The sequence below is a fragment of the Chrysoperla carnea genome, chromosome 2 (assembly GCF_905475395.1).
Source record: "Chrysoperla carnea chromosome 2, inChrCarn1.1, whole genome shotgun sequence".
Lineage (NCBI taxonomy): Eukaryota > Metazoa > Arthropoda > Insecta > Neuroptera > Chrysopidae > Chrysoperla > Chrysoperla carnea.
Genome location: NC_058338.1, coordinates 11,652,082 through 11,674,081, shown reverse-complemented (window position 1 = coordinate 11,674,081; position 22,000 = coordinate 11,652,082). Strand labels below are relative to the sequence as shown.

At 27.2% G+C, this 22,000-nt stretch overlaps 1 protein-coding gene across 6 annotated transcripts in view; it reads left to right on the top strand.

Annotated features, from left to right (window-relative positions):
- LOC123292394 (sex determination protein fruitless) overlaps positions 1-22,000 on the top strand; it is a 44,667-nt gene that overhangs the window by 12,404 nt on the left and 10,263 nt on the right. The window contains exon 5 of one of the 6 annotated variants that reach the window (XM_044873040.1): positions 19,695-20,289. The exons of 2 other annotated variants lie outside the window; for them this stretch is intronic. In XM_044873040.1, coding sequence (XP_044728975.1) covers positions 19,695-19,918 — 224 coding nt within the window. In that variant the 3' untranslated portion in view covers positions 19,919-20,289. Of the gene's footprint in view, positions 1-1,767; positions 2,250-4,237; positions 4,555-7,130; positions 7,475-19,694; positions 20,290-22,000 lie in introns of those variants that run through there. 3 more of the 6 variants (XM_044873036.1, XM_044873037.1, XM_044873038.1) reach the window with 3 other exon arrangements.

The window sequence follows — 22,000 nt, the reverse complement described above, 5'->3', positions numbered from 1 at the left end:
AAGTGGTCAATCGGATTATAATTGACGAATAAAGGCCTATCAGAACCAGTCAAAAGCAAAGACTGACTAGTTATCCTATTTTAGATGTCATACGATTTACTACTTTCTTTTTTCCTTTTATTAATTAAATAAATCTCTACTAAAATTCAAACGTTGGCAAACAATTTTTAATACGATTTTTGGTTTACAATACACGCCGGTGCTTCAGGCCGGCGCAACTGGTTGACCAACCCCACAGTTCAGAAGATGAGCTATCTTTTTTTGGCAGTAAACATAAATAATTGTTCCAAAAGTGGCGTCGTAAAACAGAAATATTTTGGATCCTTTTGAAAATGACTAGTGTACATATTACAATTTGATTTTATAGAAACAAGTTTGGTAAAAAGTGAACAAATAAACAACCGCTGAAAATCGAATCAGAATCTGTCGGTATCATCCTAAATGTTCTTCCAACCGAGTAGGTTCTGTAATTGTTCAATTTCGTTGCCCTTTATTCTTTAATTTAATTAGTTTATACCACTTTATTTCGTGAATATAAACTGTAAAAGTTAATTTTTAACTATCCAAAATATTTCTTATTTTTCTATAATATCATATTGGCTACATCTAATTAGTTCGGCCTATTATCAAAAAAACCTCATCATCTAATTTAGAAAAAAAATCGTTAGAAACGTAGACCTCCATTCCCAAAAGATTTTGATACTTCGTAATGTTTGCAAATTTTTAATTATTCTCCCCTCAAGGAAAGAAACTTCCAGTAAAATTAATCAACTAAAACTGTTGAAAAATTAGGAATTATTTCCCATTCGTGTATATTGATCACCTATAGCACATTTTGTTGAAAATAATTATAACGGATTCAATAGAAAATTTTGTATTTATTCTGTTTATTGGTGATATTTGTAGTTTGTTAAAATGGTGATGGTTAATTTAAATAGTTTATACATATTCTTCATTTGAAAGTTTTATTGAGGTATTTTGTTGGTGTTTATGTTTTGGTTGTTTCAGAAATTTTTTATAACGGTATGTAATTGATTGTTTAATTCTATTTTGTTGATAATAATATATTTAATCTACTTAATTAATTGTCATTTATTTCAGCTAATCAATATCTTCTCAATTCAAGAAAAATATTCATTACCAGGAAGATTATGACACAATTAATTATCTTACAAAAGTTGTATTTAATAATTGTTATTTATTTGAATAAAATAAGTTTCCGTTTTATTCAATGTTTTTTTTTGTCAAAATCCCATTTCTGATATAGTTTTATTAAAAGTAATTCGCGATTTTTTGTACAAAGTTTTTTTGGCGCTGCTTCATAATGTTTTAAATAATTCTTTTGTGGATTAATCGAAATTTAAAAAAATTAATTGATGTTTTTAATTAATTTTAGCTTTCTTGCTAAATTGAATTAGACATCTTCGTCTTAATATTCCCGAAATATACTGTATTCTTAGCCAGAAAAAAATATCTCACCTAATCAAAATGTCTAAGAGGTATTTCTCTATTTTATCGACGTCTTATGTTGTGCTTCATTCAGATCTGATTAAAACTATAAAGATGGCTAAGCAATTGGTTTGTGCAAATTTATTTGGAGGAAAACCACATTTTTCTACACGGTAAGTATAGATTTTATATACTTCTTAATTGCTAGAGTACATAAATTAACACATGAATGTTGGTTCGAATTAAAGAAATTTAAAGTAATACGTTAAAAAAAATTATGATTTTTTATTATTATTAAATTATTTTCTATGGTTCCAGATCAGAAAACCATCAACATGTATCAATGTTTCGAACGATGCACGGATTCATACACCTATAAATGTAAAATATGTGGAAAAATTGTAGCTAATATGCGAAATCATTATTTAATGCATCGACCCGAAAAACATTATTGTCCTGTTTGCAATGCATCACGTACAAGATTGGATAATTTGAAGGCACATTGTAAAGAAAAACATCCCGAGTACAATGTACGAGATTTATTTACAACGCATCATAATCGGAATCCATTCGAGCGCAGTGAATTTTTTAATACAACTGTGGAATATTTTAATTGATCTCTAGAAAAAATATTTTGACATAAATTTTTCAAATAAATATATTTTTTCTATACACGGTGTCTGAGAATATGCCATTGTTTGGAACAAACGAACAAACTCAGGAATCCAGGAATAGATATTTTAGATATTACATATGTTACTCTATACATATAATTAATTGTATATTATATATACAAAGAACCCTGCAGGATTAAATAGAAAAATGGCTTTCTGTGAAACTTTTTCAAATCATTCCTAAAATGTTCTTCGAATCGTTCTGATCAAAAACTTTTACGGCCACAAAAATTTTGAAAATTTTAATATACGTGTAGATTTTCGAAAAATGTACACGTATATTATAATTATATTATATGACTATCGTGTGGTGTATGTGTATGTAACACTTTTGCTATTGAACATGGTCATGCAGTTGATATTATCAAGACGAATATATGTGTAGCTTTGATCGCCCATAGCTCGAAAACTACCCGTTAAAAATTTTTATGGCCATGAGTTCTTTTGATCAGGACGATTAGAAGAACATTTTGGGAGCGGTTAGAAATTGTTTCATAGAAAGCCATTTTCCAATCCTATCATCGTGAATCCTTTAATTTAATATTTTAAATTACGACTCGATTTTGTTTCGGACAAGTTAAAAAATAACCAACATTTTTCGTTCTTTATCAAACGACGCTGTTTGTAAAAGATTTTATCTGGTATTTTTTTAACAAATGTTTCTTTGACTTCCGTCCGAAGTTAAAAAGAATCGTAATTTAAAATCAAAAGGTGTATTTATTTTAGATTCAAGATTCCTATAAATTTTATCTCTACAAGTGACATAAGCTTGGACACCCGTTATATATTTGTGTGTTTTCAAAGTGTTGAGTTTTTTATATAAAAGAAATATGTTTGAATATATTATATATATTTTTTGAAAATATTATTACTTATGTGCAAATCTTGTTTTTATTTTTATATTATAACACCTAAGATGGCGTTTATCCGCTATATATTTTTTATAACGCAACTTAGACTCCGATATCTATTTAAGAAGTCTGTATTTTTTTTAAATTTTGTAAATCTTATGAAGTATGTCTTAAAAAAACCAAACTGATACCTCTGTGCCAAAGTTTAATCAGTAAAATCGAATAAGAAATAGAAAAATCTCTTGATAAAAAACACTAACAAATAGTTTTTAGGCCGTTTAAATCATGAAAATTGATAAAAGAATAAGATAAAAATCTCATGATTTGACAGAAAACGTAACTAGAGAAATAATAAATAAGTAAGAAAGAAATTTGCTTATTCACATTAAAATCCGAAGTTATATAAATTTGAAGGAACTGTAAATATTCGAATAATTTCGTTGTTTGAAAATTATTTAGAAAATTTTCCGATTTAAAATTGAACTTTATTTGAAGAAAACAATGATTTATAGAAAATGCAAACCATAAGAGCTTGAATAGATTTGAATGCAAATCCTAGGAAACCAAATAATACTTTCAGAATCTGGCAAATTTTGATTCTATTACATGCAATAAATTGAAAACATTCAAATTTAAAATTCGTTTCTTAGTAGTGTCGAATACTTTCTATTCCAAAGACGGCAAGTTTAATTCAGCCACATGAAATAATAAGTTTTATATGAATAACTATTTTGGTGCCAACCATTTATGTTCGAATGGTTTTAGTAAAAGAGCGAGACAGAATGACTTTGATGCCTGCACGACAACTTAGTTTTCAAAGTTATATAGAAAGCTCAAGGTGTTTCAAAACGAAAAACTTTCAACGAATGTCAAATTTAAATGGCTAATGTCTGACACTCATGTTAATTTAAATATGAAATAGCTTCTGTGACTTCACGTTTCTTCACAAAAATTTTTGTTTTTTTCATTATTATAATTTTTTGTATTTTTTGTTTTTAACAATTGATTATTATTAATTATAATTATAATCGGGACTAATTTGAAGTTCTAGAGGTAGTGTTTATTATTTTTGTGGATGGGATATGAATTGAATTATATAAGTAGTTAAAAACGTAGTTATGTAGAATATGTTTATGTAGTAAATAAACTTCGGAAATAACTTTGTATATCTATAACTTGATCTTGAAGAATAGACGAAACGATCAATAACACTCCAAATATAAGGTAATCTAATCCTCTTGAAATGGTATCATGTTTTTACAGTATATGTCGAAGACAATCTACCACATCAGAGGGATTCACGCACAGATTACTCATCAACATTTCGTCGGGCACCAGAGGATCCACATTTGTTTGTTTGTCTCATCTGTGGTAAAACTGTCCGTAATCGTTGGCATCATATTAAAATACATTGTCCACAAAATTTTGTGTGTAATGTTTGTAAACAGACATTTGGCCGTAAAGATAATTTTAAAATACATGTGCGAATGAAACATCCCGAAATATTTTCATTACATCCCACGTATTATCAAGTGTATCGACGTAAATCTGATAGTGGAATCTAGTTTTTTTATTTAATATCTCGAGAAGTTTAGAAGTCACGAAAGCTTTTTCATAATTTGTTTGTTTGTTTGAACGCCATTCAATTAGTTGTCAATTTCAGTCAAATATTCAATTGTGCCATAGTATTTTTAATCTCTCTTCTTTTGTAAGCTTATTCAAGAAGAAAAACGAAATTAGAAATAATTAGTCTTTTGTGTTAAATATTAAGTAACACAGTAAAAATGGCAGAGAATTGGCCCAATCTGATTATCGATTACAAATGATCTAAGTCATTAATGGCACTGAGACTCAAAATGGCTATTGATTGGGTCATTTAAGAAAAAAATCTCTTTTTACCAGCTTATGCATCAGAGATTTGATCGCTAATGATTCATTAAGAGACGTCACTTTTAAATATACTTGTTTGCTACAAGTAAACTAAAATTGTTTACCTGGAGGTTGGCAAATCAGAAATTTTAAGTCTTAACATTTAATAAATTCTCAATAGTATTTTTCTCATTCAATAGTATTTTGAGATACACACATACATAGCTTACAAATTCTATGGTAAGTCCACGTCCAGGAAAGGGGGGCAGTTTCCCTGATGAATTCCTATACCAATTTCTAACTTTGTAAAAATACCCGAAAAGAGACTCGTAATTTTGACGCTTGGTGCTTGTAAGTCAAGAAAAAATCATGTAAAGTTTCGGAAACATGTTTTTCGGACTCTGTTTAAAATATTAAATACCAAAATTTTAATTTCCAAATAAAATATTTTGAAAAGTAAGAACTTTCGATTTGTGAATGAGGAAACTTTTGTTCTACTCTTCAAGAACTAACATTTTCACTAAGTTTCGAAAGATTCGACTGAGATACCATAAAGTGTCTCAGTCGAATCTTAAATTTAATAAATTTAATTTAACTCTGTTTTGTTAAAATTAGCAACGTACAAAATCTAGAATACAAAAATTTTGGTCTTAGCTTTAAAATTCATCTAATAATGAATTAAGATTGAGATATAAACCAAACTTTGATTATCAGATGAATAAAACTGATTCCTCATCCCAGGTATTTTCTTAAATTTTTAATACTTTCAAATTTTCCGTAAGATGTTCAGTTGAAGGCAGCTTATACATTAAACCAAAGTTGACATTGATATAAGGGCGTGAAATGAAATTAAATGGCGTATAGTGATTTTACAAAATAAAATTCACTTTCAAATAGTTTTTCGTACTTATTTTAAAAGTTTTTTTTTTTTAATAATTAAATTTTATAATTTAACTGTTTAATAAACATTGTGTAAATAAAACTGTATATATTTAAAAATAAAATTTAAATTCCTATACAAAATTTAGTTTTTTTATTTTGAATTAATCTAAAAAAATTTACCTAAAAATGTCTATAGCCGTTAATACAATAATTTTAATATAAAATAAAATCTTTACTAACTGAAATGCATTCTTTTGAAACAATTCAAAAGATTGCAGCTAATTCTATTTTCTTCAAACGGGTTAATGGCGGAGCTTTTGAATCTCTATAACCAAAACGCTTAAGGTTGGTTTTTTATTATACTTTTTCAGATAATGCGAATCTTAAATATAATTTTATCTCCAAATGGTGTCTCGTTATTATCACATTCAGGGAACTCAATTAGGTATACGAGAAAATTTTAAAGAAAAGTTTCTTTGCAGTTTTTGTATCCGATATCATGTAAAATTAACAAGCTAGGGCTTCGTTAATTATCATTTTTATTTTGGATAATTTTTCGATTAATATCAGTAAAATTTTAATTGTTATATTTGTATTCTAAGTTTACTATTTACAAAGATACTTATTAATTTTATATTTTAGACTTTTGATTATAAGTAATTTTTTGATTGGTTAACTACAAAACGAGCTATTAGCCATAATAGATAAAAATGGTTCACTCTGTATATCATCGTTTATAAAACTTTGAGAAAAAATGATTAAAAGATAAATTGTAAATTTTATTTAAACCAATTTCTTTATTATACAAAAAAATTTCACCAATAATTTTTACTGATGTTCGAGAAATTCTCAAAATTTTAAATGTTAAATTACGAAACCATATCTTGTTTAAAATACATTGGATCCAAAAAGTGCAAGAGATCCTTCTTCTTAGAACGTCGTCCTCTATATCACTGTGCTCTCTGAATGAGTTAGTTACGGTACATCCTTAAAAATAAATGATGAAGTCTGTGACGGTGAACAGTTCGGTTACATTAGCGACTATAATTCCATAAATCAAGTCTAACCTTTGATGAAATCATGATTGATTTAATGATAAAATGTAGAATGAATGTAGTCACAGATGTAATCGATATAAGTATGTAATCACGCCACTTTTTGTTTGCCTGAAATCTGTAATATTTTTTATGCTTCCTATATTAAGTTGTTACACATATTTTACTTATCACATTATCTGAATTTATTTTTGTTTCAATTTTGAAAGATAAATGCTTTTTGTATTAACTTGTATTTTTTTTGATAATGCATCGAAAAAAATTTTCCAAAAAAAAAAAAAACAAATTTTGTTGTTTTTTTCTATAATGCATAATAAAACAAATCTTAAGACGTTGTTTTGGTTTTGCAGGTTCAAAAGCCTGGCACATGCGGCTTACGTTTGACAAGCTGCCAGGTGGCTGCAACCTGCATCGATGTAAACTATGCGGCAAGATTGTGACACATATACGAAATCACTATCATGTTCACTTCCCTGGTCGATACGAGTGCCCATTATGTAGGGCAACATACACGCGCAGCGACAACCTACGTACACATTGTAAATTCAAACATCCCCGTTTCAATCCGGACAGCGTACGTAAATATGATACCCCAACTATGCCAGCGTCCATGGCGACAATGTTCTCAACTGCATCGAACATCACAAGTACGCGACCTGAAACAGCGCTCGATTGATTTTGGTTTTTCTATCTGCAATATTATCAAATGTTACGTTTGTAAACATTTTCATTTACGTTTTTTTATATTCATTTTTAACTCATTTACATAATTTTTTTAATTATATAACAAAAAATTATTATATAAAAATAATACACTTGCCATAAAATGCACATGAATGCTGCTGAAACGAATAATAATATACCTAAATTACAACTATTCAATTCAATTCAATCTGATCTCTTTTCAAAAAGTAATTGAACAAATTCGAACTTCGAACGTTCGATATTTAAACTTACTAGTCAATAAATACAACAAATCTTTTTGAATTAGAATTTAAGATCTTCGTACTAAAGTTAGATACCTGAATAGTTGTACATGATACATAAACATTGTGCTCTCAATTTACCTCTCAATTCAATTATAAAATAATAAATAGTAAAAAGCTCGTCTCCACTAAAAATCTTATTAATATTTATTATTTTTTAATTGGAATTAGATAAGATGAAAATTTTGCATTCGTGTGAACAAATTTTTCCATGCGTTTCTTTTGCATTTTCAAGTACCGTTCGTGTCCCTACCTTGATGCATAGGAAATCCAATTTCCTATGCATTACGATTAAAAGCCATTTATTACTTTGAATGGGATTAAATAAATAGGAAATCAATAAGTTTTATTTCCTATTTATTTGAATAATCTATTTTTAAACTAATGTTTCTTTTATTCAATCTAAAAAAGGTGTTTTTGGTTCCGTTAGAGACCCGAGGAGGGAGCGGGGTTTAAAAAATCTCTACATGCCTTTATTTTGAGGGTGGGAGGGGTTAAAAGATTAATCAATAATTGTAAAAAATAAAAAATTTGTCTTTTTGCGTTTTTTTTAAATATCGAACTGATTATAAATCGAAAACTATAAACGTTATAAAAAAACAAGACGAGAGACTTATTTTGTGTAAAATGAATAAATAGCATCATTTATTTGGAGCAAAAGAAAGGTTATTTTGTAAATAAATAAAAATTAATTTAAAAAAAGGCACCAAATTTTCACCGAACATATAAAAATAAAACTTTGTCATACTAATATGAAATTTTCGTCTTGTCTAAATAAAACTTAAAGCACAAAAAAAAAAACAAAAAACAATTGAACAAACGTTGAACGTTTTTGTTCCAAATAAAACAATACCTCTTAAAACTATTTCAAAAAGGATATTAGTTTAAATATTAATTATTAATTAATGTAATAAAAACGAATCGTTTACAATGAAAATAAAAATTATAATGTTAATAATATATAATTAATTAAAATGATAATTAATGACTTTATATTCTCTAAGAATAATCTACTAAAAAAATTAAAAATTAAATACTACTCTTTAATTCTATATACCATATTAATTTGTTACTTATATATTATGGTGCTGTTGAAAAGAATATTATATATAGAATATACAGGGTGTTATGACCGGAAATGGTTTATTATCAAGGAGGAGGTAGCATAATAAAGAAACGTACATTCAAAAATTCAAGTGTTGGAAACTTGACATAACGTGTCGGATTTGTTCCGCATTCTTTACGTTTTTTAAAAATTGTGTTGAAAGTTTGTGACGCTTGTAAGCTTAAATGGAAACGTTTCCGGAGAGACGTCCAAATATCAAAATGCTTGTTTTTGTGTATCCTACAAGCCCCTTGATAATTGACCATTTTTTCAGATACACTCTGCGTGTAATTTTTGAGTGTTAATTTTTTTTTTAATAATCAAATCAAAGTTGCCAAAATGTATTTATTTTCTAAAAAAAATTACTTTATAATTTTACATTTATTCATGTAGTACACAATTAATTCTATTCTTGAAGATGGAATTTTCATATTTTGAAAATGCAGTGATGAATTTCAACCGTACTTAAAAGATTTTAACATAGTTGATCTGCTACAATACATTAAATATCTTTACTCGAATACTGATCTATCCAAAAAGTAACAAGAATTATTCAATAAAAAACCATCAATCATTAATTTTTATTTTATCACCTTTAAGGAAATAAGGAATACTATTAAAACCTCGCAGGGAAATAACATTTTGTTCGAGTTACAAAGTCTAAATAATTCGAGAAGAATTGCCATTTTTTTCGACTCACTGAGGATTACGACTTGGCGAGGTTCGAGTTATCGAGGTTTCACTGTATCAGTTTTTTTGTGTTATAAATACGTATTTCTATCATCATGAGTATGAATTAGCTAATATTATTATCCTGAGAGATGCTACCAGTCGCTAATTTTATGATTGTTTCACGAAAAGCAACTGTTGGAAAAAATTGATCCACATATTGGGGCGAATTTGAAATTTTATTTCAAATATCAGGAGTTCTAATACATTTTACTATTAAATTATTGCAGCTAAACAAGAATAAGTTTATCCTTAACACAAAAAGCGTTAATCATTAGTTCCCCTTTTTTCGATAATTGAAAATCATTTAAACTTTTATATTATCTTAATAGTTTTTGTTTGTTTATTAACAACTCTCATGAAAGCACGCCCTTAAATAGAGATAGATTATTATCAACATTTGGGTATGCTAAATATTTAGCGACAAAGATATTAGCGACGCCTAATTCGCGTTTTGTATCGAGTATAAGTATGTAGCAACTATGTACTAAGTACTTTGTATTTATTTTAAATTTATTTATATTTAATTCAGCTCTTTCCCGTGATCGGACTGTTTATTATTGATTTTAAAAAAAATATATAAACAATATGAACAAACATACGTAAAAAATATCTTCTTTGACAATTATTATTATTTTATAATCGAAGCACATTGATACAATTACAAGGCAGCCTTTTATGTTCGTCAATCAATGCAATTTAGAGTTTATATCGTGGCCATAAAAACCAAAGTCTGTCTAGTATTAAAGTTTTTGAACTATATTCTTCAATTTATGAAAATCTATCAATGAAAGAAAATAAATGATTGTGTACTTTAAATTATGAATAAATAATATTAACTATTGTAGTGTAACTATTGTGCAATACTTTAATAAATTGTTTTATATTATTAATATTAATGACTAATAGTAATTTATACTAAAAACAAAAGAAATGAGAAAGAAGTGACGTCATTAAACTGTAATAATATAATTAATATATATATAAATATATATAGGAAATATTTACTTAAAAATATATTAATATTTACAAATAAAAAATTTTAAACTTATTCTGTATAATATACAATAACAAGAAAAAAAAAGTTAGATATTTAAATGATATTTATATTTAAATATTATTAAAAAAATGTTATATATATAAATTTAAAATAAATAAAAATAAAAAAACTAACGGCCTTCATGAATGAAGCACAAAGACTGCTCAATGGGTTCATTAAATTAGTTAGAAAAGCAAGTTAATTAATTATTGTATCATAATAATATATTAAGAATTAATTAAGAGTCGACCATTCAACCATTGTAGTTTAAGTGAGAATCAATATTACTTTTATCTAAATATTTACAGTTATAAAATTCGGGGAAAATATGTTCCTTCTGTAGGTCATTATTCAAACGTTTTCTTTGATAAATGAGAAAAGTTTATTCATTATTCTTTTAATACTTTTTAAATTAATTATATCCCAAGTATTTACTCGATGAGTATTGTAAACACTTTGTTCTAAAAAAAATTTTTTTTCAAGCCCTTCAGAATCTGTGAGAATTTTTCTCTTTACGAGAGTAAAGATGTAAGCAAAAAATATTAACTTTGAACTTGAAAAAAAAATCTCTAGGTTAATGAAAGAACAATAGCAATCTATACTTCCGGAATGTGACTGCCGCGAAACAAACACCTAACAAAACAGACCATTAAAACCTATTCAGACAATAAAATAGTAGTTTCTTAGTTTTTCATTAGAATTTAGTACAGCTTATCATCGATTAATTTTTAAAACAATTAAGACTACAATGGTAGTATCGACTCAAAAATCCTCTTTCGTTGTTTCTCTTATGAATATATATAAATATTGTCGATATATTTTTTAAATAGTAATTTAATTCGTCTCGAAAATTGTTTTATAACTAATATGTTTATAATATTAAAGTCTATTGTTTTATTTATTAAAAATTTCAGCTAAAATATAGTTTTTTTATCAAGTTGCACATTATAATCTCGAATTTTAGTCACGTTAGCTTATTTATTTTTTAATTATTGGCGCACATTGATATAACGAAATAGTCGCCTGTTGTAGCAGTCTTAAAAATTAAAAAACAACGAGTTAGAAAAATGATTTAGCTAAAATTTTTAATAAATATAAAGGAATTATTTTCTATTAATTTTCGAATGCGCAATATTTAAAAAAAATACTAAAAGGTTTGGTTGGTTGTTTAAAAAAGTCTTAATTTAACCTTTGTGATAATATTGTTTACACTTTTTGATTATTAGTCTAGTAATTTGTATAAAAACTAAAAAGAAGGCAGTAATAACGGTAGCACACTGTCTGTCCCATTCATCAATCGCTTTTTGCTTAAGGCGACGCATAGAAATAAAAAAAATTTACTTAATACTTTCTATAGGAAAAAAACCAATATTTAAATAAATATATGCCCACTTCTATTTAAAATTCGATAAGCATTTACATGACAGCGAAATATTGATTTTCGAAATATAAACAAAAAAATTAACCAAAACCTCGCTCAAAATTTCTTCATCGGTACTTATTTTGTTTAATTTTTTCTTGGTTTTTAGAATGAAATCATTAAAAAAAATTTAATCTAAACTAAGACATAGACTGCAAGTAGATTGTAAAAAAAGATGATATTGAGGCCTTGAAAATATTAGAGAAATTGTGTTTTTTGTAAAATGAACCATTTTTGAGAATAAGATTTTTGGATTGTTGTTGTTACTTTAATAAGAGTGTGTAATTTTTATTGTAAAATGGAAGAGAGTATATAATTGGTTGTTATTTTTTTCAAAATTTATAATCCATGTTGATTTTTCTTTCTATTTGTATCACATTGATAAATGGAATAACATTCTTAAAAAATGGACCAAAATTAAACATTTTCGGTGTCTGTTTCTGAAATACCTCTGCTTCTAGAATATATTATAAGTTTAAAAATGCTCATGGGAGTGTTTCATACGTGTCAACATTAATTTTATATACTACCCTCTAGAATCGTAAATGGCAAAATAATCGTTAAATCATTTTAATCTAATCATAATTTTCGGATGACCAGCAGAATAGCTAATTGATTAACAACTAAAGGAGACAATTGGTTTTCAGTTAACATTTGTAAGTTCTCGTGTTTTCCAATAACTGAATTATCATTAATAATGTATAAAACAATAAAATAAACGTTTTTATTTTAATTTAGCTCACTATATCGTTTAAATATTATTGCGGTCTGCTAATATGCAAATTCAAAAACTGTAAATCCTGATTTAAGCTTTCATAAATTCCCAAAGTATAGTAAAAATGTAAAATTCTTAACAGAAGGCAAGTTTAAAAACTTAAAATTTCAAAGTGTATGTACCAGAGTGTACAGTCTTCAATTCTGAAAAGTGATTTTTTCAAAGATGTTAAAAACTAAGATGATAATTATTTGTACTTACATATGATGTCTTTTTATTCAATGAAAAAATCAACCGCGTTTAACAAATATGGTTTACATTTTTTTCACCCGTGGCGCTGACTTTTTAAAACGATAAAATCTCGCAATAATTAACATCGTTAATTATTCTTATAAATAGAAAGAGATTTCTATGGATTATAAATATTATATATAAAAAAAAATTAATCTTCAGAAATGGCCGAAATATATGTATAGACGAAAAACTATAGTCATTTCATTATATAAAAATGGCCTTAATTTTTGTAATAATTAATAATTATTGAATGATGCGAAAAGGACAGTAGAATGTTGTCAAGATATTTCATAAAGATGTGATAATTTCTTTACTAAGGAATGGTGCTATGAATTAATTAAAATATCTTAAGTAATGTCATATGGCATTAAAAATTTTTTAAATAGGCATTATAATTAACTCATTATTTTATACTTTAATTGTGCAATATTTCAGAATAATAAATGTTTTTTTTTTTTAATTAGAAAAACGAACAATTCGGCGAACGTACTAAATATTTAAAAAAAATTATTGTATCAATCAGAATAGTTAATCTGAAAAGTTTCAGATCAATGTTTTTTTTAAGTCTATTTAATAGTGAGCCAGAGTATTTAATATAGTCATTTTGTTACTAACATGCTAAGTCTGCTGACTGGTGATTTTTTACTATTCGTTTAATAGGTAGTCACTTCTTCTATGATTAATTTTGGTTGAGCAAACTTTGAATTTCTTTATAAACGCCTCAATTTTGTATATAAAAGTTCTTTCTTGTAAAGAATTGGGAGAAAGAGTGTTAAATCCAATATCGTCTACCGGAGATTCAAAACACAAAATTTAAATTTCTCGGTAAATTATTAGCGAAACAAAATTTTTAATAATTAGGAAAATGTAGAAAACAATTTAAGTTAAGTTCAAAACTCTGAAATAAAAAAAAAATATTTTGTAAATTGGTCAAAAATTATGCCAGTTTTGAGCGGAATTTCGGGATAAATGACTTTTCTTGTCCCTAATTTATTATCATTAATTTATTCTTATAGATAAAATCAAAATCGATAGTAAATTTTGTAGATTAACTATAAAAAATAGTGATCCCTATAATTCTCAACTTACTATGTGCCAAGAAAATTTCTCAATAAAACAAAAAATATAATTCTTATTCGCTGTACCTGTTAGGTATAATCCAATGCTTCCTTCAAAATTTGCCATACAAAAATTAATCGTACGAAAGAAAAATGCTGGATATGTGAAAATTATTGAGGAAACATATAATTTAAATTATGTTCTTCGTACTAATTACTAATCGGTACTATTTTGAAAGTGCAATTATAATTTAATTAGAATGATCGAATATGAAATAAATATTTTTCGTTCTTTATTGTATAAAATAAGCAACGTTTTTCTTTTTGTGAAAATGCTTTTTCCCAAAATTGTTAATAATTGTTTATATAATTTTGTGATAGGAAAAACTTTTTGGTTGTGGTCTAAAAAAAAGAAATTCTATTATTGTAAATTAAAAAAAAAAAAAAAAAACTGGTGAAATAATAATACTAAAAAATATTTAAATTGTATTTTAATTTGTCAAACTACGAAAAAAAATATGTTGCCAATTTATTGTTACAAAATGTTCCTTATATTTTTATAGTTTTTATTTTTAAATGAAATCTTTGCAGGGTCATATATATTAAAATATTGATTGAGTCATTAATAAACATATTTTGATATTTTGAGTTTGGTCTATTTGCGATCCTAGAGACATTTTGGTTGATTCATAAATCTAATATACTTCAGAAGCTATCAACCAGAATTATTAGGATCGAATTCCCGGTGAATTTAGAGGTTGTATGTTATATTTTCCAATTTTGGAAGAAAGAATCGATCTAATGATTCGATTCGATTAATATTTTATAAGCTTATAAAAAACTATCAAAATCTTTATTTTATGTCTGTTTCGAGGGGCGTAAAAATTTACTTTTACAATATGTGACAACTGTTAATTGCTGTCATCCTGATATTCAATACGAATTTGACATTATCGCATTAACCAAGATACTCCGCATGCATTACAGGAAATTTTCTTATGTTTTAGTTTCGGCGTTTCTGATCTGCTTTTTAAATGGGAACAAATCAGAAATCCATAATTTGAGAGATACAAAAATAAAAATTTGCTATTTTTGATTAATTTGTAATATATATTTATGATGAGATTATTTTCTTATTTGACAACGTTTAACTTCCACATTAAAGGGAGAATCGATCAGTTCTATCGTGTACAATCACTTCAGTTCTATTAATTTCTAGAATCAAAAAAGGGCCAGACTCAAAATAAGTAGCACAATCTCAGAAATATCAAAATACACTTCATTTAAAAAGATCAAATTTTATCTCAAATTTCAAACAACTGTATCTCCAATTAAAATGGCCCAATCGGGATCAATTGAAGCTAATTGAAAAGCTTGTACCTTCTAATTTTTAAATACGAATTTGAAACATTTTTATCTCTCCATACCGCTTTGTGTCGAGGGCATGAAGGATGAAAAAGACGCCAAAATATTTTGCATATCTGTGTGGAATGTGTTCTGACGCATTCTTGTATGAGCTTTTTTGATCTAGCTACGCACTACGTAGAGATATAGCTATTTGAACTTTGGAAAATATGTGAAATGTAATAATTATCAACTACCATTACCAATATTTGAAACATATTGAATGACTTTGTTCAGAATTCAGAACAGAAGACTTCAAAATATACGGAATATTTGAACGATCACTTAAAAATATGTATAAAAAATCAATTGATTACTGAACATGTAAATAATAATACAACAAATCAATTATTATTATTATTATTATTATTCACGATAATTAAAATAAAAACATTCAAATACAAAAATTATGAAACTTTTTTTGGTTGGCAAATAATAATTAAAAAAAATTTTTTTGTTTATTCATTTCAAATTAAAAAAGTGTTTAGTGTTACTTCAGTTCAGTTTTGAGTTCATGAAATATATTGCGGGTAGGAAAATTATAAGCCAACATAGTTTACATTCGACAATTAATGACAGAGATTTGAATTAATAAATCATGGAGACTAGAGAAGGGGACCGAACTCCATGTAAAAAAATGGCTGCCACAAATAAAATGTCAGTGTTCCTTTTACATGAGGATAATAGAGGGAGCGTAAGGCGCGAGTTTGATTTGATAAATATGACGCATTTATGTAGTATATCGTTCGTATTTATTTCGTTATGTAGTAGTTCGTATATTTATTCACTTCAAAATTAAATGGGATACTTGCTTTCTTAACTCCTATTTATTATACTATACTCAGTTCGGTTCAAAAGGAAAACTAGCGACGCTAGTGGGTACAAAAAGTAACTATAATTTCTCTGATTACGTTGACAAATTTTGTCAATTCTCCTGCTTGAGTTCCTTCTTTAATCTCCATGCACTAAATGATGGCGTTATAAATGAGCAAACTGAGAAACTTAACTACCTCAATTCATTTCAAAAATTCATAATATTACATCGTTTAATAAATGTTAGTCACACAAAAAGTTATTCTCAATTTTTGGTCAAAATGTTTTCTTCAGTTATTTAAAATAGTTTTTGAATGCTTGTTTCAAACTATTTAGATAACTTTCAGATCGTCGTCCACCGAAACATTGTTGGTACTTCATGAACACTTCAGAAGGCTTCATATTTTTTGAATTGGTTATATAATTTTAAAATTGAAATACATTTCTCGAAAATGTGCGTTGTTCTTGTTTTAAATTTTCACAATTTAAAGATTTCTACAATATTTACTCCGTCTAAAAGAAAAATTTTTCCTCTATTGGTTCTCGCCTTTTCACCAATAATCAATTACATCAACGTGATTGTTATGCTTTTGCTACGATGTTGGCTTTGCATTTTTATATCTACCATTCTTGCGTAAGGAAAAATTAATAAACCCATAGTAAATTCCATCCATTTGCTTATCGTCGTAACTGTTCAGGTTAAAAAGGGAATTAAATTGGCTCTCTCCAATCTTCAATACATTTTTTTAATATTGATTTTAGGAAAAAAGTCTTTATGAATTTTACAATAAATTAGATCCTCTTGTTTAAGGCGATAATTTTGGCGCACTGGAAATATCGTTAGAAAATTGAGATAATCAATGATTTCATGCAACAATAGTTGAAAATTGTTTACTAATACAGACCTGAGTTCCAGTTAAATTTATATTATTAGCTTTTTGGGATCTAAAATAAATACTCTCTAGAAAAATCGAAAGATTTTGAACACTTCGAAACAAGTCATGTGGAAAATATATGAAATAAAATAAAATATTTTGACCAGAATTACAAATAACTTTGTGTGGTCATACCTTTATTAATTGGATTTAAAACATAAAGATTTTCTTTTTATACTCGCTTTAAATGAAATACTTTAAGTTTACAAGAAAATTTATTGTTGCATTCATTTTTCTGCATTTACCTTGTTTTTTTTTTTTGTATTTTACTAATTTTTCTTTATTAAATATGGTGTGTTAAATTTTCATGAATTTATTTTTGAAATTTTACCTGAAATTTTTTTTTGAACAACATCGTGAAGTGTTGAAACTTTTTCAGTGAAAAAACCCAATTTGTCGAATTTTTTCTATCATAGTACTTTTAGTATTAACAATTTATAAATCGACTGTTTAAACTCCTTAAAAACAAAAAAAAAGTCATTTTGCGCTAAAAGTAAGATAATTTCTGGTTTTGCATGAAATAATTACATCTTAAATTATTATGTCTTCGGATATTTTATATTGACTTGTATATGGAATAAAATTTTATTTGAGATCAAATAAATTTTATAGCTTTAAATTTATTGTCACGTAATCAAGGATTTTTATCGTTGATTTCGGAATTCTGTTCTCCTTAGCCGACAAACTTACCAGGTGACTTAACACTCTTTTTTGGGTATGTAGTAAGCATTTCTGAAGAACTGGATACGCGAACATTCTCACAAGATCGTAACATTTTATATCAAATTTTCAAATTTTATATCAATATAGAGTCAATTAGAATATCCTTGGGCGTAAAAATTTATAAAGTTGCTCGAAAACGGATGAAGTTATTTCTTATTTTTTTTAGGTATGAAAAATTTCAAAATAATATCAACGGCAACAATGTATTCGCGTAATCGCGTTGGAGGTTTTGATGATATTTTTGAAAAATTACCACAAGCACCTAATGGACCAACAAATACCACGTCATCGTCAACAGTTCGAACATTATATAAATGTATTATTTGTGCTAAAGTGGTAACCAACAAGTGGCATCATACACAATACCATTATCCACAACAATTTCAATGCAATAATTGTGATCATATTGTGACGCGTAAAGATCATCTTAAGAAACATTTGAAAAGTTGTTCTTTACGAAATTAAATTTTTTGATATATTTTATGAATCTAAAGCCAAAGTTTGCACAAAAAATAATTCGATTATTTTTCCTCACATGGAAATAATTAAATTTTTTGAAATTTTAGTTCCTGATTACAATTTAAATTTAAGCCCACCAGTTTTTATTCATTTTATTTATAAGCCGAGCCGTATCTAGTCACACTGTGCACTGTTTTCTAAATGAGTGAATTTCCGTTTTTCTATCTTGATACTTTGTTACGACTTCTACTTCCTTGTCGAGGCTCTTAAAAAGCCGAAATTTGAATAATATTTTTCTGAAATCAATGGAAATAAAAAAAGTTTTATTTTGCAATTACTGTTTGTAATTCCACATTTATGGTGGAAGGGAGGGGGGCTTATAATTGATTAGAACAGGATAAGAAAAATTATTGCAAGGTTTTGTTATTCACTAATTTAATTGTAGGACCCAACTGAATAATGTGCCTTCTTCCCTTTTGTCTCTCTAATCACTACTGCAGAGAGCTTTCGTTAATCCGTCATGTAACTTTTGTTGCTTTATATAGCCCCCGTCCGAATAAATTATATCTATTCTATAGTTCAAATGGAGAGGAGATCGAACTAAACTTTCAATTCGGTTTTTTATTATTTACTCCATTAATTTTTCTTACCGAAATGTTTTAAAACAAAAATTGTTTATTAAGATGTCGCCATTTTGCTTTCAACTGTTTACAGTTGCTTTTATCTACTAACGCACCTGTTAATAGCGTGTGAATAGACACGGTGCTTTTTTTTATATTTGTTTTATTTTTAAGGATATTTTAGTGAGATATTTCATAGTTTTTTCAACAATTTTAAAAAAATTATTGAATGACAATTTTTGAAGTGTACATACTCGAATTTTAAAAATCGTTTACAGTCTGAATTTTATTTTCTATTTATGAAGCGAACTGATATCCTCAACTATTTCTTATTTTAAAGATTTGATTCAATTTAAATGTTCCTTTAATGAAATATATTGTATTAAAAACTTTTCCCCCAAAATATAGGTTTAAATGTTTTATGTAATTTAATTGAAAATTAATAACGCAGAAGCTTTTTAGTTCTGGTAACAAAACGCTCTAAGCTTGGTTGGTCACAGCATGCATAAATAATAATTTAAGAAACAAATTTAGACAATCAAATTTGGAAAACTAATCACAAAATTAAAAAATATTAAAAAAATTTTGATAGTCGGTTTCATATTTTGTTTCAGAACTAAAAGGCTGGCGTATATCACAATTATTTGAGCGTGTGAATGTAACTGATGAACGACGTCGATGTATTATGTGCGGAAAAATGGTCACCAACATTCGTAATCACTACTATGTACACTTTCCTGGGAAATATGCATGCTCATTTTGTCGTGCTGTCTATACACGTAGTGATACCTTGCTGTTACACATGCGCGCTAAACATCCAGATGAAATATCGCATTAAAAACAGCACATCTGACACGTAAACACGTCACACCACACTTGATGTTCGATTCTGTTCGTTTCTTTTTTAACATTATTTTGATTTTGTTACTTTTTATTAATGGTGGTATTTGGAACAAATGATTTTTGCCAAACTAGTTTGTAAGGATAAGTAGCAGAAATATTATTTAGTTTATAATCATAATTATAGTTTCTTTTCTCTTTTACGAAAAATTTATTGGTAGCTAATTACTCTAGGTACTACTTTTCATAGCCGATAAAGGTCCAAGGCTGTACTACAATTTTTTTTACGTATTTTTATATGCTGAAGTTAATTTTGCAATGTGCTTGGATTTAATATGGTGTCAAAAATTATAATCATTAGGACTATTCCAAACAATCTTTATCGTTTTTAGTTTAAAACTGAACGTTTGGGAGTTATAAGTTATTTATTCTTATATCAAGGTATACTAAGTTTAGTCCCAAGTTTGTAACGCCTAAAAAATTGATGCTATGAACAAAATTTTAGTATAGGTGTTCTAATTAGTCCATTTTCGGTTGTCTGTCCGCCTGTTTGCCTGTTTGTTCACGACGTAAAAAGTAAGGTCGAGTTCCTATACGAACAACAAGTACCTTTGAAAATTAACTTCAGCACATAAAAATAAGTAAGAAAAACTTGAGTGTATCCTTAGCTCTCCATCGACTACGAAAAGCGGATACCTACAGCAAATTCCTTATACAAGTTTCCACAAGATGTCTGAATGATTTGATCGCTGATCAATTTAAATAAATTAGGTTAGTCAACTTTTTTCATTTTCAAACATTAAAAATCAATACTTTTCTGAATATCTTGAACGGAGGGTCTAAAGATCTTCGCACACATTGCTCCTGGAGTATTCGATATTTATGACTTAAGTATTTTGGTAATTATCCTTATGTATTTATAAAGACGATGTCACATCAATTTCGTACAGGCGACATTCAAGTATTACGTAAGATTTATACCTGGGTGCTTATGTTTTTTTTAATACATGTGATTAAATAGCCTAAATTAAAATTTTCTACTGTGTTACGTCGATGTAATTATTTGATTGACTTATGTATAAAAACTGGTAAAGAAATTATCCTTATTCTATAAAATATACATGTAAAGCAACAGACCAAGCTTTAAAAAGGAGTCTGGGAAGTGAAACGAAAATGTTAAGGTGCGGAAAAGTTAGGGTTAATATTTGAACGTTTCCGATACTCTAGTTGTTTGTTCAGGCTATATAGGCACCATTATCATACCAAATCGACAAGGAATCGACTGGCCTCGACAAAATCCTATAGATTCATCTGATTTTAATAGCATCTCTTGCCTGAAGATGTCTCGTCTTCGGGTGACAGATTGTTCTCAAAAAAGGCACAGAGGACTCCTAACGCTAGGTGTTAGGGACCCACTTGTTGTACCCTTCTAAAGTAAATAATAAAAAAATAGACAATAATTTCTTCTGTGCTACGTAAAACAAAAAAAAAAGTTTTCTTTCTCTGGCTCTTATGATTTTGATATTAGGGCCTGTGTTGGACAAGTACTAGCCCAGATCATATTTGAATTATATGATGTATCTTGTACTACTTCGTCATCGTTATTGTAATCGAATTGATTTTATTTTCAAAAATTATATTAAACTTTTACAGATCTTGAGGCCTTACAGAGTTTTTGATCTGCCTAGTAAATACATTCGTCCTAGAACTTTGAAACTATTTTAATTGATTTACATTATATCATCTTCTTTTTTCTTAACCAGAGTCCATGTTTGTGGCCACTTGAGTGCCTTTATATTATTAATTATTTGTTACTATTAATCGGGCAAAAACATGGATATCTGCTAATTTAATTTATTTTTATATCTCACTTAAACGAGTACACTAAAGTTTATAATCACACACATAAACGATATTTGTAATTATTTCTTGACACGGAAATACTATTACAGTAAAGATATTACAAAAATCAGTTAATTAATGAAAATCAAATGAACCGCTCACTTTTTCAAAAACCTGGTGGAATTTTAGTAAAAAGTTAACGGTTTATTCCATTTTCCTTAATCTGTTGCATCTTTGA